The sequence below is a fragment of the Polyodon spathula genome, chromosome 41 (assembly GCF_017654505.1).
Source record: "Polyodon spathula isolate WHYD16114869_AA chromosome 41, ASM1765450v1, whole genome shotgun sequence".
NCBI classification, from domain to species: Eukaryota; Metazoa; Chordata; class Actinopteri; order Acipenseriformes; family Polyodontidae; genus Polyodon; species Polyodon spathula.
Window position 1 is genome coordinate 2,108,105 of NC_054574.1, and position 17,325 is coordinate 2,125,429.

The 17,325-nt window shown below is 41.8% G+C and overlaps 1 protein-coding gene across 2 annotated transcripts; it reads right to left on the bottom strand.

The window, feature by feature from the left end:
• On the bottom strand, positions 1-15,962 carry LOC121305054 (general transcription factor II-I repeat domain-containing protein 1-like). Of its 2 annotated transcripts, none has more exons than XM_041236574.1 (4): positions 15,314-15,962; positions 2,151-2,279; positions 1,203-1,344; positions 1-193 (listed from the first exon to the last, which is right to left on the bottom strand). In XM_041236574.1, exons 2-4 carry the CDS (start codon positions 2,271-2,273, stop codon positions 15-17), a joined length of 444 nt encoding a protein of 147 aa, XP_041092508.1. In that variant the 5' UTR covers positions 2,274-2,279; positions 15,314-15,962; the 3' UTR covers positions 1-14. The 2 variants fall into 2 exon arrangements, with proteins under 2 accessions (XP_041092508.1, XP_041092506.1); XM_041236572.1 differs by lacking the exon at positions 15,314-15,962 and adding an exon at positions 12,548-13,289.
• Positions 15,963-17,325: the final 1,363 nt, after the last annotated feature.

Here is a 17,325-nt window from a genome sequence, read left to right on the forward strand (position 1 = left end):
CAGGTTATAACAGGTTATAACATACTGTAAAGCACGCTGAAAACTTCCTCCACCATTTTCCTCAGAGCGAAGATGTCTGATTGGGGTTCAGGGGGGGCGCGTGGTGCCCCATGGCTGCAATCCTTGGCAGGCTTTGGCACCTCATTGTCTGGGGGTTTCACTGGCAAAGGCGGGGCAGGCAGACAGAGGGGCCCTAAAAACACAAAGATACTGGATCAGTCTGAAGCCTCTCAGTGCCTCTGTCTATGGTACATATTATAGTCTCTTACTGATGTATTGGCCTTCTTTTTGCAGGGGGGTAGGTTAACGGTTACACTCTGAATGGAGGTTAGACATGATTCTGAGAGTTCTACTGGGGCCACAGGGGTACTTTGAAACTTCTGAGTTTTGTCTGTTTTAACAAAATACCCACATGTTACAGACCTTGCATTAATGTAACAAGATTCTCACAATCACTGTGCAACTTGAACACTTTAGAAACAAAAAACAGTTGACTAACATTGAACAAGATACAAAGAACCACTGTTACTGGACACCTTAGGTTAATGTACATTTTTCTGTAGAAACTTTCCAACAGCCCCCTTCCTGTTCCCTCGTGACTAAGCAGCGAGTACTGTATGCGGATTCAGGAGGGACACAGACAGAGAGAGGCAACAGCTGAACTACTATATAGATAATTTTGGCTTTTGAAACACTGATTAAAGGGTAAGCAGCTTCAAATGTCATTGTATTTTGTTCACCTTTCTCTTCGCTTTGTATCTCTGCACAGCAGTTTCAAGCAGCAGTTGGGAGCAGACACACGGATTAGTGGTTTGTGCTGATCGGAATCTGCACGTCAATGAAATCCCTTGTCTGGTTTTGTTTAATAAATGTGCATTTTCTCAAAAATCTAACTTGATTAAATTAAGGTATTTAAGTTTGGCATCAATAGGTCATTTCAGATTACTTGGGTTTGAATTAGCAAGAGAGTCTATGAGTGTTAGAAACACGGCAGACTGTAGACTCCTAATTGCCAGCTCCTATTGAGTACTTCCAGAGACTGAAAAAACAGACCTTTTAACTCTGCTGAATCAATTTGGAGAGACAGAACTAAGAATGATTTGAAACATCACAAAGATATATAAAATGACATTTGTATTTACTTCCACTTGAATTGGTTTAATATTCTTTATTGCCACGGTTTGGACTTTTCCGGTACTTACTGCAGAATTTCTGAAAGTCTGTCTGTATTTCCTTTCTGGAGTTGAGGAAGACTCTGCCTTTTTCAGTCCCGACCGTATACACATTCTCCTCATGCACCGTGACACAGGCCACCTCTGCATTGAGCTTGGAGAGCGCAGTGCACTGCAAGACAAAACGGAGGATCACTCTGCACCCAGTTCAAACACTGGGCAAGATTCTCAATGCTTATTACTCCAAATCACCATTCACAAAGTTCAATACTACATCAAAAAAATAAAGTGCACCCCGTGCAGAGGATGCTCACAATCACACAGTATGTGAAAAATGTTAAATGTGTATCATGTAGCCATATGTAATCTGAAATGTCTATAGGAAGTAAATCATGTTACAGCTGGTTGGTTATTGACGGAAATGAAGCCAGTGGGGGTGGGCACATGTTCACTCTCCAGGTGAGAATGTTGGGAAGCCATGCTTTGTACTGCCTGGGTCAGAGTTTTCTTTAACCTAGTGTAGTACCAGGTTTCAAATGAAAATCCATGTTTGCTATAACATGTGCTTCTTTCAAACTGCACATTTGAGACCTACAAAACTAACAGATGTTCATTGGCTACGATTAGTTTAAGGCAAACAACTCAATTAAATGTCTGAGTTATTTCAAGTGCAAGTTGGGAATTAAATGACTTCTTACTGGACTCGGATACAAAAACAGATTCCTATAGGAGTGTAGGAGTGTAGTTGTTTTTTTTCTTGGACCAACAACCCCCCAGCTCTGAGCACCACAAAGCAGTGCTGCTCACTGTTGGAATTCCCTTCAGGGCAGACAGCTTCATTGGCACCATGTTAACATTTGGTTATTTCTCCCATCCAAGTGAAACTGTGGGTATATCTCCCAGCACTTCGAATGTGCTGGTGTATTGTACAAGAGACCAGGGTTTAGGTTGTGAAAGACAGTGTGGGGTGGAACTGACCACTGAGTCTAAGGCAGATACGAGGCTGGAGAAGATCTCCTGTTTTCCGGTAATACTGGGGACACGCGACTCGGCTCTGGGAATGGTTCGGATTCCTTCACATTGCTTCCTGGGTTGCGCCATCCTTACCTACAGTGGAAGAAAAAAAAAGTCACCATTTTTATTTATTTGAAACGTTTGCACTGGATGACACAGGCGTCTTAGGAAAGCACCAGCAGCAAGTCATACCACCCTAACATTACACACACACAGCATGTGTTCACCTATCAAGTACATGCTGTATAATCAGTTGACACAACTCATTTCTAGCACACAATATCTCTTGGAAATAAAAGCTTGGGATTTGGCAGTTTACATGAGTTAATATGTGTAGGGAACCTTTTTTGTAGAAGTCAGGTCTTCTGCAGTTTGGCTGATCTACTCAAACTGTGGAAAATGATGTCTTATAATATGAGACATCCTTGATCCTTGACAACTTCCATGATCTATACTGTTGTATATATACACGGGATGACAGGCACACAAGACAAGATGCACTAGCTCAGGGGTACTCAATTCCATTCTCTGGCAGGCCAGATAAGTCGATGTCCAAACCTTGGGGGGCCGCAGGGCGCTCATGATGTGCGTAGTGGGGGAGGGGGGTGTTTAAATGGTCATGAAAATCTGACTGTCCAATCACACTTTACAACAAAGAAGGTTGTAACACTGCAGTTGCACCAATCAACGTACACATCTCAGAAATAACTACTTAATGATATGATGTTTGACCGGCATTAATAATAAAAATAGAAAGCAAATATAATTTCCTGACCAGTACTCAAACGACATCTTGCAAACAAATTATATAAATCTCACTGTAGTGCTATTAAAAACAGCATGTTATTAATTTAAATGTTATTAAAACTAGAAAACGTTCTGACAATTACTGAGCAGCAAGCATTCAAGTTAACGAACAAAAGGACTGATGTTGTACAAAGCATCTTATTAAGCGCCTGATTAAATGTGCAGCACAGTGTCAATATGCATGTTCTAGCTGCAATGTGTTTAAATGTAAATGAAATGTTTCTAAATCAAATACACGGCATGGCAGTAAACAGAGGGGACAATAAACCGTGCCCTCTTTGAGAGGCGTGCTATAGGTGCATTTCTTACTGTTGCCAAACGCGTTTTATTAAGCACAAATAAAAGATCTTTGACAGGCTCGGATTCTTCTGACAGTTTCCTGTGACTGAACACTTAGCTAGTTTTCCTAACAATACGTAGTTTATCATATGAAAAATAAAGGAAATACAGACATATGCACTTAAGTTTTCTCATGTATTTCTACAGTAAAACCAAACTGTTTCTCATTTTAAAACATGCAGCAGCCCCGCTCAACTTCCCAAGACTTTCTACAATAAACTGGAGACCAATCTGGTGCTTTGGAAGATTTACAAAAAAAATTTAAAATAAATAAATAAATAAATAAATAACCCACGCGTTCTGTGAAACAGTGTGCAGCATTTTCGAGTGATGGGCATTACCCGCAGCTGTACCCCCCGATTCCGACTCGCTTGCCAATCTGAAGCATCACTTTGTTGAGTTTGTTTTTTGTTAATTCCACGCGTCACTTGCCATCTTAGACACAGGCATGGATTTTTGGCTTTGAATTAATGTGCAGCGATGTTTGTAAGAATATTCATACAGTTTCGCCACACTAAAGAAAATAATATTACTACCGCAGTTTTCATATTGCACGAAGCCTTCTCTCACTGCTCAACCAATGAGGCACTAAAACTAAGCAAATGGGCAGAGATTAGAGACGCATGCCAAAATGACAGCTCATCAGAATTAAGGCTTGGCCAATCAGCTGAATTATTCCTGTATGAGGCTGCCAAATACCCTGTAGATAGCAGCGATAATTTCAGCAACTGTAATGAAGGACAGATGACAATTGACGGGCCATAAGAAAGGCTCTCCTATTGAAGAACCCTGCACTAGCTTAGCATTTGCATCAATAAATAGCTGTTTAGCCCTGTTGTACAGTACAGACATGTTCTGATATCTGAAGCGGGACCTGTTTATATATTCCATGCTTCATAATGAATGTATTGTGCAGGGAACAGTACTGTCTGTATGTGGACGTTCACATAAAAGAGATGCGTTTTACAATGATTGCTACTATATTCAATACAAAACACTGATGAGTTAAAGGAAAAGAAAATGCCCCACCCACTCATTCGGGTGCTAAATATATTATTTGGAATCGGCACAGACAGACACATTATATACATACAACCCTGACAGCACCCTTGAGATATAAGTCTCATTTCCAAGGGGGCACTGGTAGGAGAAGACAGCAAGAAATAACACTATAAAATCAATGGCAAAGAGAGACAAATCATTCAAACAGGACCAAAACACTTAAAACAATCATAAGAGTAATACAAAATAAAAGAATAAAACTATTCAAATTGACAGGATCCTGGTCAGTGTCAGTATTTACAGGATTTGCAACTCTGGTCAGCTTTAAAATAAATATGTAGAAGTGATTTAAAAAGGTTTTGTGAGGAGGCTGCTTTCATGCTGAGTTCCAAAGAGGAGATGCTTGATATCCAAAGGCACGCTGGCCCACATTAGACCTCAGTTTAGGGATTTTAAAAGTAGGGCATCTCTTTTCATCATGGGATCTCAATGCACACTGGTAGAGTTACATGTCTTTCACAGAGATGCAAGGTAACTTGGAGCATTTCTAGTGAACACCTTATAAACTAAACAAAAAATGACAGAGCCTTCTATTCTCCAGACTGAGCCACCCTGAAGTTTCACAGAGTACAGTGGTGGGGCTTGTAATCTACATTCAGTATAAATCCTTCAGCACTATTATAGATGGGAAACAACTTTGTCAGAACTGTACGTGATGCGCTCCTGCATACTGAATCAGCATAGGTCTATTACAGGTAATATCGTTTGGGTTACTAATTGAGAACGACCTTCTTGAGAGAAACACTTCCTGTGTCTGAATAGAAAACCAAATTTAACTCTGCCTTTGCCTACCACATGTTCAATATTACAGTTTCTAGACTAGTGCCATCATTTGATATAAGGGCAGGACAGGATGCCAAGAGAAAGGAGGACATAATTCAGAAGTTACTTACATGGCTGTGAAAGTAGCTAATTGGGATAAGCTTTTGTCAGCCTGTTATAAGATTCTCCATATTATTTCATAAAACCCTCTTTCATTCATTCTGTTTCAGGAAAAACAACTCTAACAAAGCAAGCTTGACAGAGGCCTGTGTGTGCCCGGTGAATCCAGAACGGGAATTAAGAAGCAGACACATACTCTTAGATTTCTTGATTTGAATGCTAATGGAAAGAGTGTGAGAGAGAGAGAGAGAGAGAGAGAGAGAGAGAGAGAGAGAGAGAGAGAGAGAGAGAGAGAGAGAGAGGAGACAGAGGAGTGTGTGTTTGTTAATGTCAGGGCCTGTTGCAGTCTATCTTCCTCCCTGCGTGACCAGGATGAAAAAAAATAAAAGAAAAATAAAAAGATAAAAAAAACGCAATCCTAATTCCAGGCCCCACAGATTTCCATGGCAACGGCAATCCGTCTCCTTGGAAACTAATCTCGAGGCATTTGAACAATGCAGCGCCAGCCTTTAATCTCTCCAGACACTAGGAGCCATTATCACAGCCCCTAGGCGGCTGGATGCATAGATACAGAGCAAACAGACAGGCAGGGAGGCAGGCCAGCCCACAGCTGTGCACAGGGCAGCCAGATTCAGCCTAAAATTACAATACAGGCCAAAAGTAGCTCCAGGTAAATTTGTATTTCACTGCGTTTCAGATTGAATGACTGATCGAGTCTGTGTAATGATTTGCAGTATTGGCGTTTAGCACTGTTTCCAGGAACAGTTGAAATGAAAAAAAAGCTGAATGCTTTATAATCATTGTGTATATCTTTTTTTTTAAATATGAACTTTGAATTCTTTAACACAAAGTTTCCAGGTGTTTTTTTGTTTTTTTTATGTGTACAGGACCAAAGTCGTCTATTAATATTTACAACAGAAACAGAGGAGCTGTACTGTAAAGCCTAAATGTAGCTTTTGGTTAAAAACGCAAATATAATTATATTCAACATCAATAAACACCACAAATACCTTTTTAAAACTGCACTGCTTTTTAAATTGATCTTTGTAAGTGCTTTTTAAAATGATGACTGCCAACTCCTACTCACTCCCTCCCCCCCCCAAAAAAAAAAAAGTACTCACCAATGAATGACAAGAATAGTCCAGTGGGCAGGATGTACTCCTATTGACGACAGTGTAAAGTGCCTCTCAGTATTATCCCTCCCCTGTGTTCAGTGTTAACCCTCCCCTGTGTTCAGTGTTAAGGGTAAAATACGCAGTCCGAAGTGTATTGAACCTACATTTCCTCTTCATACAGTGTCAGAAACATCTCTTTAAAACAAGCGGACTGTGCCAACTGATCTTAATTAAGGGCGGGGCATTACGCATTATCAACGCCAGGCACAGCAGTGTCTGAAACACCAGAGTACAGTGTTGTGTGTGTACTACAAGTAGGGCTTCTGACAATATAAAATAGGTAGTAAATGAAAAATTTGATTGTTTCTTTAAATCAAGTGATTTTAAATCAGTGATTTAAAACCAACCAACCTTGGTTGGTGCACGTATCTTAGTGCTACAGGCAAACTGTGTGCTCTCTGCACATCTCCTTCCAGGTCAGCCTGAAGCAGTTGGCAGATGCCAGTGATTGTCTGTCTGTTGAGGCAGAATTGCTGCATACATTGTGTGTCAGACAAGCTCAGAAGAGACAGATGACTTCTAAATATCTGGGGACGTCTCCTCCTCTGTCTGGCCACACAGAAATTACTATTATTATTAATTCATTAACAGACGCCCTTACCCAGGGAGACTCACAATTGTTACAAAATTTCAATGCAAAGTATCTCATTAATCCAGTGCGGCCTCCATATTTCTTCTATTTCTCTTTCACTTCTCTCTCTTTTCTTTGCCTGCTTCCCTGCTAGTTTCACCGGCATTTATAGAGGAGCGTGTAATTTGCGCACAGTTCAGACCTGGTGTTCACATGTCTACTGAAACACAAACGCTGTTGATGGTTTGCTAAATCACTGCATTTGTATTTATATGAGGACACTGCATTTGTATTTACATGAGGTCAAAGTCTGTTTGCCCATACGTGCGTCTAAACAGTGTATAGCGATTGCCTTAGGGGATTGCGAACGTTGCTAAATCGGTCCCTTCGCGTTGCTTCATTTTAGACACTGTTTGTGTAATGGCCACTGTCTGCCAAGATGACATTGGTTTGGCCGTCACACAGACCCGAGTCCTAGTACTGGAAGGGCTGCCCCCAGACTCCGGTGTGTGTGTGTGTGTGTGTGTGTACTGCTTCACCAGCTCTCAGTGAGTGCAAAGCTGTGCCAAACAGCCAAGCAACTGCATTTCACCTACAAATGCAGCCGCATCTTTCCTAATGAACAGCGAACACAATTCTCTCCCTCCAGTAAAACAAACCCCTTGGTTCTTTCAGCCACAAAGGGAGTGCTCAAGCGCGCTCAAGTCGGTTTTTGTCACATTTCTTTACTCTGCCAAGCCGAAACGTTTGTTTGAAAAAGGTTCTTGCACGGTAATTTAACATTTGGAATATGCAGTTTGCTATGTCTCCCGACAGCAGTGTTAAAGGGGAGCACTGTATAATACAACTGTATATGACATCTGGGGATACAGCCAGCAGTGATTTATTTCAGATTGGTTGAAGTTCACTGGGACCTAATTATCGAGGTTCACAAATCACTCACACCTCAAGCATGTTGGTGAAGTCAAACACACACCCACACACCGGCCTGCTCCCAACAGGACAGAACACTCCCACTGCCCTGTCCCAGTTAAGAGCCTCCTTCCAGAGCTATCACAGATTACCTGTCTGCCACACATAATAGTGATTTGTGCACCCCTGCAATGCGTTATACAGCAGGTCTCAAATATGCAGTTTTAAAAGAAACATGTTATGGTGAACACGTCATTCATTTTTAAACAGGATCTCTGATGCTACACTAGTTAAGACATCTCTCTTTGGAATGCGTTCAGTGTTACATAATCAATCAAAACCTTTACTTTTCCAGAGTCAACGGAGAACAAATTCTCATTTACAAGCACGACCTGGCAAGAGGCTCACACTCGAGTCCTGCATCGGGTCGGGTACCTGCGGGTGCCGGGTTTGGATCAGAAAGTGAACTTTTTAGCGGTGCGGGTCAGAAAAATGTCATTTTCAGGTCTGCATTTGAATCACCGAAAACGTTTCCTGTCCTTTCAGCGTACTCGCCTGTAACCCTTTCCCATATAACGTATCAGAAGGTAAATGTACTGGTATTTCCTGCACTAAAGCAAGAGGCGATTAGGGAGAAGTCAGCTGACTAAACAGCGGTCTCGGTTTGTACTGCCGCTTCTTTGATACGTCGCAAGATCCTTTTATCACGTCTGCTTGGTGATATTACTGCGGACGAGGTGAAGCAAAAGATAGCACAGGGTTTATATCACCTAGCGAGAGGTAAATCAGAAGTGTGGAATTATTTTGGAATCACAGCCAATGAAAATAATGATCATGTTACTGGATCCGTTGCATGTAAAACCTGTCATTATGTTTTTCTGAACGACAGCCACACAACTGGTACATCATCTCTGCGAAAGCACAGGTGTAGCTGCCTTTCAACTGGTGGCACGAAAGGAAGACAGGTATTTTATAGTAAAGATAGTTAATATGTTACAATGTTAACTATATCCAGACACTAGAGAAAGCTACCACGCTGTATAAACTCAATCTGTGGAGATGGCAGAGATATCTGTGTGTGAATGTGAGAGCGTGAGAGCCAGTCGATGCAGGCAGTAGGTAAAAGACAAACACTTGCGGGTTCGGGTCGGGTTGCAGGTCTTATTAAAGCGGGCCGTGGGTAAGAAGACAGTGCTGCAATGGGATGCGGGTTCGGGTCCTGTAGTAGCGGGTCCAGTCAGCAGTGGGTGGTACAAATCGGACCAGCACAGGCTCACACCACCACAGCACTTGCACTTCCTTTTCAGCAGGAGGGTGAAATTGTCCCCACCTCATTCAAACTCAATCTTTTTTTTTTTTTTTTTAAATGTAGTCGTTGCCAATTATTTTTGTTATTTTCTCCCAATTTGAAATGCCCAATTATTATTTAGGCTCAGCTCACCGCTACCACCCCTGCACTGACTCGGGAGCGGCGAAGATGAACACACGCTGTCCTCCGAAGCGTGTGCCGTCAGCCGCCCGCTTCTTTACACACTGCAGACTCACCATGCAGCCACCCAGGAGCTACAGCGTGGGAGGACAACACAGCTCCCGGGCAGCTAACAGGACACCCTGGCCGACCTAGACCCCCCCAGGCAAGTTGAGACAGGGCAGAGTTTACACTTCATTGCTTCATTCAAGTGGTGAGAGGATGCAATGGATTAACTAGTCATGTTGTTTTAAGATGTACATGTTGTTTGGACACCTCTCCAAGCTGAAGCAGCTTTCACAATTCTCAGGGGTTAACTCTTGCAGCAGCACCACTCTCTCTTCACAGACCTGCCACTCCTGCTCAGCAGCGACAGTGTCTCACAAGGTCATTTCTACGAAGGCAGAGGGGTGGACTTGCTCAAGGTCAAAGACAATCAGCTTTGGCTCCATGTTTACCCAACAGAGCTCCCAAAGCCAATCTGCAGAGGGGCTCGGCTGCACTACTTTCTACATGTGCTTCACGTGTAGAAGGACAAAGGGTTTATTTATAGCAATAGAATAATCCCATGAATCGTACCTCGGTTTGCACTGCTCACTTTCAAGTAACATTTCTCTCCACCTCCAATTCCTTCTTTCCTGTCGTTAACCAACCAGCTGCTTCCACTAATGACCGACCTGCTTTACAACCTGAAAACACTGCAGAGCTGAGATGAACCAGGGTGTGCAATGGGTTGAAATGTAGGCATGCAAACTGGGAGCTTTCTTAAACAATGTATCAGAAAATGCATTTGCTATAACATGTGCTTAATTACAAAATGCACATGTGAAACAGACACAGCAATACGAGGGGGGTGCAGCTTACAGAACAGAATACATTTGAAAGAACAATTTGCCTAACAAGTGAATCAGAGGGATCGTTCACACAAAGGATGCTACACACAGAAAGTGTTTCTGTTTTTGTGGCCAGTCCTAGGACCTACAGGAGTCACAACAGGTTTGTCAGTTGCGTACATCCTCCACTACAGAATTAAACACAAAGTATCTCTCTGTACCATGAAAAATCAGATCACCACGCCCTACATCCACAGCACGCAACAGTGCTGCAAGTGTGACATACAAAACAACATACATTTAACCACACCAGGGCATCCCAGAGTTCTGTACAAAGTGAAAAACAAAACAAGAGCTTGTGTGTGCAATACACTCCAGCTACAACCAATTACACAAAAGCACATTCCAAAAAGTATGTTTTCAATTTTAGATTTAAACAAATCCAATGTTTCAACCTGCCAGATGCCAACTGGAACAGAGTTCCACAAACGAGGAGCACAGCAGCACAAAGCTCCGGCTCCAGGTGATTTAAGATGATTTTTTGGAACAACTAAGAGTTCTGTGTTCTCTGATCTCAAAGAACGACATATAGAGTTAGTAATTCTTGGAGACAGGATGACCCTAACTCATGAAGGACCTTAGAAGTTATTACTGCAACTTTACGATCAATTTGGTAGCTCACTGGTAACCAATGCATGGGCCCAAGCACTGAAGTAATAATGTTAAGAACGATGACTGTGAGACAGCAGTCTGGTAGCTGTGCTCTGGACAAGCTGATAACAGAATTAAGATAGAAAAGGAAGGAACAGACAGACAGACAGACAGACAGATGCCTTTAGCAATTACTTGTGCAAAAGACACTGATAGTAATCACAAAGACATTCTAGCAGTCACAATTGGATATGCACTTCGACATGCGGGGATGACAGTATTCAACTACAGTGCTCACATTTGCTTGACAGGGATCTACACTTTCGTCCGGGGTAAATAGGAGACATTTTGGCACTTGCATGATGAGTGTGTGGGTGCGTTCATGGAGATCATTCTGTACACAATCTGACCAATTTAGCCAATGGGTGCGTTCACTGAAACCATTCTTAGAAGCTCACTGGCTAAACTGGTCAGATTCTGCACAGAATGATCTCTGTGAACGCACCCTCTGTTTTTTGACCATGAGAAAGCACAGTTGTGACAATAACAAAGAGACAGAGGTCTCTGTTTAGTATGGTAAGTCTTTTTGTACACCATGCAACAGTCTTGCACGAGTAAAACGCTTGTCACAACTACATGCACATAGCCAATAAACAAAATAAAAGCAGTTTTTGACTTCAGGCTCATTGAATTTTGATGAAAGTGCTAGAGGGGGCAAACATAAAAACTGTCTTTTATACAGTATTTTCCAACTTCCTCAGTGCAACAACGGTTCTCTCGTTTATTTACATATCTATTTATGGCACATTTGATTTAAATATGAATGAATATATCAAGTAAAAATTGCGAATTCTCGCAAATGTCTTTCACTCTGAATGGATTTTTAAAAATAGTATTATTAGTAAATTATATTATTATCAAAATCATTAGCGTATGCAACATTTAGAATAACCGAAACAATTACTTTAAGCGGTTTTAATAGTAATAACTTGAAGTGTTTTTGTTTTTCTTTCAGCAGTATTTCAGCCAAGACAGAAAGTTATACATGAATATAATAACTTACACAGTAAATGATAATTCACCGGAATGCCAACAGTTAAAATCCAAAACGCATTGATCGCACACGACGACAGGGGGGACACCGACTGCAATGTCACCTTTAGAATTAAATCCCATTTTCAAATTAATAAATAAATGTTTTTACACGAAAGAACATGCAATTTAGCGTTTGACACTGCAGACTAACCAACTGTGTGTGTGTTTCCGTTGTGTGCTGGAAAGGGGGTCTGTGTAACCTGGAAAGCGCTGATCAATGTCACTTTCTTACTGAACAAAACCTTCGGGATTAAACGATTCTTTTTTTTACAATTAAATGTTATGACAGCTTCCCGGCTACATTACAGTCGAAGCACCCCCAAAAAACAGGCTCTGCCAATGTTAAAAATGAAACCCTATTTCTCTGCTTTTACACAGCTGCACACCATTAGCGGAAACCAGGCTATTGCACTGCACAGTATCACAACCGCCCTCGCAAAATTATAATCTGGAATTTCAAACTGTACAGCCTTCACAAAGTCACTCGCACACTCAAATACCGCACACTTCGTTTCGTTTTCTTTACAAGCAAACCAAACCAACCAGCGCTGTGCCCGAACACTTACCACACAAACGACCGCTTTAAATTTCTTTACGTTGTCAATCCCGGAATAAAAATGCTTCTCCTCGCTTAATCCAATTGGAACACCTAGTGTTTTCTGTCGCTGCTTATTTGACGAATCCAAACCAAAACCTTAATCCGATGCATTTTTGTATTATTGTTATTCAACTTTGCTCATTGCATTTCCAGTAGGGATTCCCCGGATTATTTTCTTTTTTCTCTTTCTTTATGTTTTCTTTTGCAAAGGAGTTTGCCCCCTCCCCTTCTTTGTTCTGTAATCCAGTAAAATTGAAACTCATTCGCCCCTCTGCTAATCCCAACCCAACGCAACGACAGCATCTATTGGCTGTAATTTACATACAGGATTAAGAACCCCCTGCAAAACCCACAAGGAAAACAAGACGACATTGCAACCCGGCATGAAGTCAAACCTAACGCCCAGCGAACTGTTGCAGTGTGGCAGGTTTCGATTCGGTTGTGGTGGAGCTGTTATGGAGCATGATATATCGACCCAGATTATACAGATTATTTTTAACAGAACGTTTTTTTTTTTTTTTTAAATGAGTGGAATTATTTTTCTTATAAAAAAAAATCAATTTTAAAACGGCGTTACTTTATTTATTTTAACAAATATGTCACTAATGTAAACAAGCCTTTATGGTTTTGTGATTGTGTATGCACCTGATGCTTGCGCATACAACAGTAGCGCTTGAGTTGATTTCGGTGCATTGCACTCTTCCAGAAAGCCGCCCCGGAGCCGACATGCCTGTGCTCTGCAGGTCCTGCGATTCATGCCGCTGCGCTGGCTGCACGCAATCTTATTAAATGGACAAAGGCTATCTTACCCGAGGTTGCAAACCCTAAGCGAAGAGGTTGTTTAGGGTTTTATTTTTATTTTCACTCTCCCTTCTATATTCTGTTTAGAGAGCGGTTGTTTGTACAAAATTTTAAAAAATCAAAAGTCTAAAATTGTATATTGAACATTTTGAAAGTAGTGCTCAATAAACCGTGGGTCAGTATTTTGGTAATAAACAATTGAATTAGCCGTTTTGTACTCATTTGATACCATAGCGCCCTCTAGCGCGATAAGTGTTTTTTTTTTTTTTTTTTTTTTTTTTTTTGTCACAGTGGCCCTGAATATCAAAGCTTTTCTAACCGGCGGGGAGGCTTTTGTGCCAGTGTTTTAACCTAACGACTGTTTTCAAAATCTAAAATGGTCAAGAAGGATGGAAACAGTGGCAAAACCCCCAATCCCAGTGCAAAAATAAAAAATGTGGTCGGATTGAGTATGTTCCCTCTGAAATGGTCCCCCCTGTTTCAGAGTCATAAGGAGGTTGGCACATGTTTTAAACAGGCTCTGTGGTGTGATGCATCCCAGTATGGGTCGCAGTGAGGGGACTCTGAAGGTATACCCCACGGATGTATGGTCAAAGCGCCAGCTGTTTGCCCTTACAGGACAGCATGTGCACCTGGGGATGGATAAGCTACACTTGTATCTATGTGACCAACTCAGAGGACTTGCTCATCCATTGCCAGTGTCACTCCCAGTTTGTCATTCTTTGCCCCCGGTTCTATATGATATCCTGTAGTTTTCATCAAGTGCAACCGGGTTCATGAAACTATAATTGAGTTAATACATTATTATTTCTGTTAATGATAACAAAACATACATTTGCAAAATGACCTTAAAACAAGCCTCTAGCTAATTTTCTCTCTGTCCTGGCGTGCTTGCTTTATTATTATGTTCTTTTAAATGTCTCTCTTGTTTCTCCGACTCTCCTGAAACACACGCCTGTTTTGTTTTTCTCTGCCTTTACCTTTCAATCCCACCCAGCGCTCCAGGTAAGGTTTTGGGCCTGGGAGTAACTCCCCCCTCTGATTTTAACACAGAGAGAGTAAAATGTATTTTCAGGGGGTATAATGCAACATTACCTTGAAGTCATGAGTAATCTCGATAAATACTGTAGCCTCTGTAGTAGCAATGGAGTAGTCATTAAAAAAGAGACTTCCATTTTAACTGCAATGTCACTTTGAACTCCTGTACAAAAACTTAAAATAAAATTAGACAACTGCTATTGAGAGGAACAGTAGTTCCTTGCGCCAGGTTATCAGTGAGAACGTTTGGTTACTAACCGTAACCCTGGTTACCTGAAAGAGAAGACAACCACCAACATACTTATGGGATATGCCTGCCTTAGGTAGGTATTCACTGAGCTCTAGAGCAGAGCTGCCGATAGGCTCCTTCCTGGCGTGACGTCCTCGGTCCCGCCTACCGAGGGATAAAACAGTCAACCCACGGAAGCCACTATCTCTTTTGCCTCTCGTCCACGCTAAGGTTAGACTTCTGTGTTACTGAGTGTTTTTGAAAAAGCTCTTCCGAGTTGGCACAAAAGTTTAGGTTCTTTCTGCTCCTTGCCTCCCAGCCTGCCTCGCTTGCGTTGCAGGCTGTCCGTATTTACTGTGTGTCGTATGTGTGCGACTTGATTTAAAGGGGTGAGTGTGTGTTGTCTTTTTAGCCTATCCTCCTGGGGAGAACGCAGTTCCTCCGCGGGGGCAAGGCTGTGCTGTACCCCCGCCGTTGAGTGGTTCCGCCGGCTGGTGTGTGCGCAGTTGGGCGAAGTATAAATAAATAAATATTATTTTGTGGTGTTGTGTGTCCACCTGTGCGTTGACCCTGTAGCACAACCCCGCATTGCCTATGTTGTGCTGTGAATTTTAGCAGCAATGCAGTTAAAAAATAAATAAATCATTCAAAAACAGCACACAGTACCTGGCTATGTGTAGCGCCTCAGTGCACATGGAGTTCCCCTGCAGTTTCATTTCTTGAAGCTGGCTTGCCACTTCCCTGGATTTAGAAACTCCGCTCTGTTTACTCTCTTTCTTTTCAACAGCCTACACCGCTTTGTGATTGTAGTCTGCTTTTCTAACCTTATAGCGCTCGCTGTTTTGTGTTTTCCCCAGGTATTGCAGATAAAAAAAAGAAACAGATACGTGATCCTCCACCGGGCCCCGGCTCTCCCGCGCCCCGCTGTGTGACTCCGCTGGATTGGCGCTCAAAAATTAATTTCACCCGCGTTGTTGTGGTGTCTGTTCTGTTTACCCTCACAGCTTTTCTGTTCCGTGTGTGTTTTTTCTTTTACTGCCTTGCAGTTAAAAAAAAAAAAAGGAAGTGCGATCCCTCCACCGGGACCTAGCTGTGCTGTGCCTTGCTATCGAGTTGAATCCGCCAGCTTGTTTCAGCCAGCCTACTTGGCGTGCTGATTAAAAAAATAATAATTTAGTTAGACTCTGTACAGAAAGGATAGTTTACATGTTTTCAGGGTATTGCTGCAGCAAATCAGCCAAAAGCACCATTTCACTTTTAATCTGTAGTTCCTAAACACTCACAGCTGAAATGTAGAAAGAAAAGTCAATACCTGTGTTATTATTATTCAAATTACAGTATATATTGTAAGACTCGGACAATTGCTTTATTGCAGGACTTGTCTGTTCAGTTTGTCTCGTCTGTCTTGTGTTTCATGCATTGTAAGGGGAACGGGTCACGATATTACTTAGCATGGGAAGGGGGAATGAGTGGGGAGAATGTGTGTTGCTGTTTTCGGGGGTTGCATATTGAAATTAGCATCAAAAGGTGTGAATAATTTTGAATTGGCATTTTTGGAATTTTGCAAAACAATTACTGAATAAGTAATTGTAGACATCTATTTCTTGTAATTTTTTTTCCCCCTCATTCATAAAAGCGCATTTTTTGCAAGCACACACACATCATGGTCAATGTTCATCCTGGTTCGGTACTTTGTTTTCATCGATGTCGTGGCTGAAAATCTGGTTTTGCAGAAGAAGCAGTGCTGTATTCATCGAGCACTCATGCCAAAATGTCTCCAGCAGCATTTAATTGAACTTGGTTCTGAGGGAGCTGTCTGATAATGTCAGTGAGCTCTTCTAACAGCTTTGATGGGACAGAGGGTGACAGTTTAGCTTCAGTATTCTCACTAATGGGGTTTGTAGCCCACAGGTGTGCAGCGGCTTGCTCCGTCGTGAGTTCAGGAAAGTAAATATTACATGTGTTGAATAGTCCACGGAGATGCGTTGCCAGCTGTGGTTTGATTACCTCAATGTTTCATTCCTGAATGTAAGAGCTCGAACATATCAGTACTCCTCCCACAGACACAAACTTTCCAGATTTGTAGTCTCCTTTGAATGGGTCAATTATGTCACGCTGGGCAATAAAATGAGTGCTCCCACCTTGTATAGTTTTATTCAGCTTTAGTTTCACTGAATATGTGAGGTAACCCAGTTTTGCCAGCCATACGTCATCTTTCAGCATTTCAGCAAGTTCGAGTTTCTTATCAGCTAAGAAAGTACGTAACTCTCCCTTGAGATTAAACACATGGGTAAGCATTCTGCCTGAGATCAACCATCTCACCTCTGTATGCATGAGCAAGGAATGGTGCTCTGCACCCACTTCCCCACAAAGTGCAGAAAACACCTGGAGTTTGTTGGTCTGGATTTAATAAAATTACAGTGTTACCGCTGTGTTCTGAAGACCTGGTTTAATATTTTGCACAATCCTAGAATGCGTTGCGGTCATTGCTGTGGCTCCAGCAGTGCAGACCCCAATGCATTTAGTCCAGCTGATCTCTGCTGAAGTCATAAAATCACCTACCAGTTTGAAAATATCATCTGACTTTGTTGTCTTGAGCTCCTTGCAAAACAAAGCCTTCCTTTATTCCCTTATTCAAATGTTTGTGGATTCATCGAGTTGTACAGCAAAATCATTGT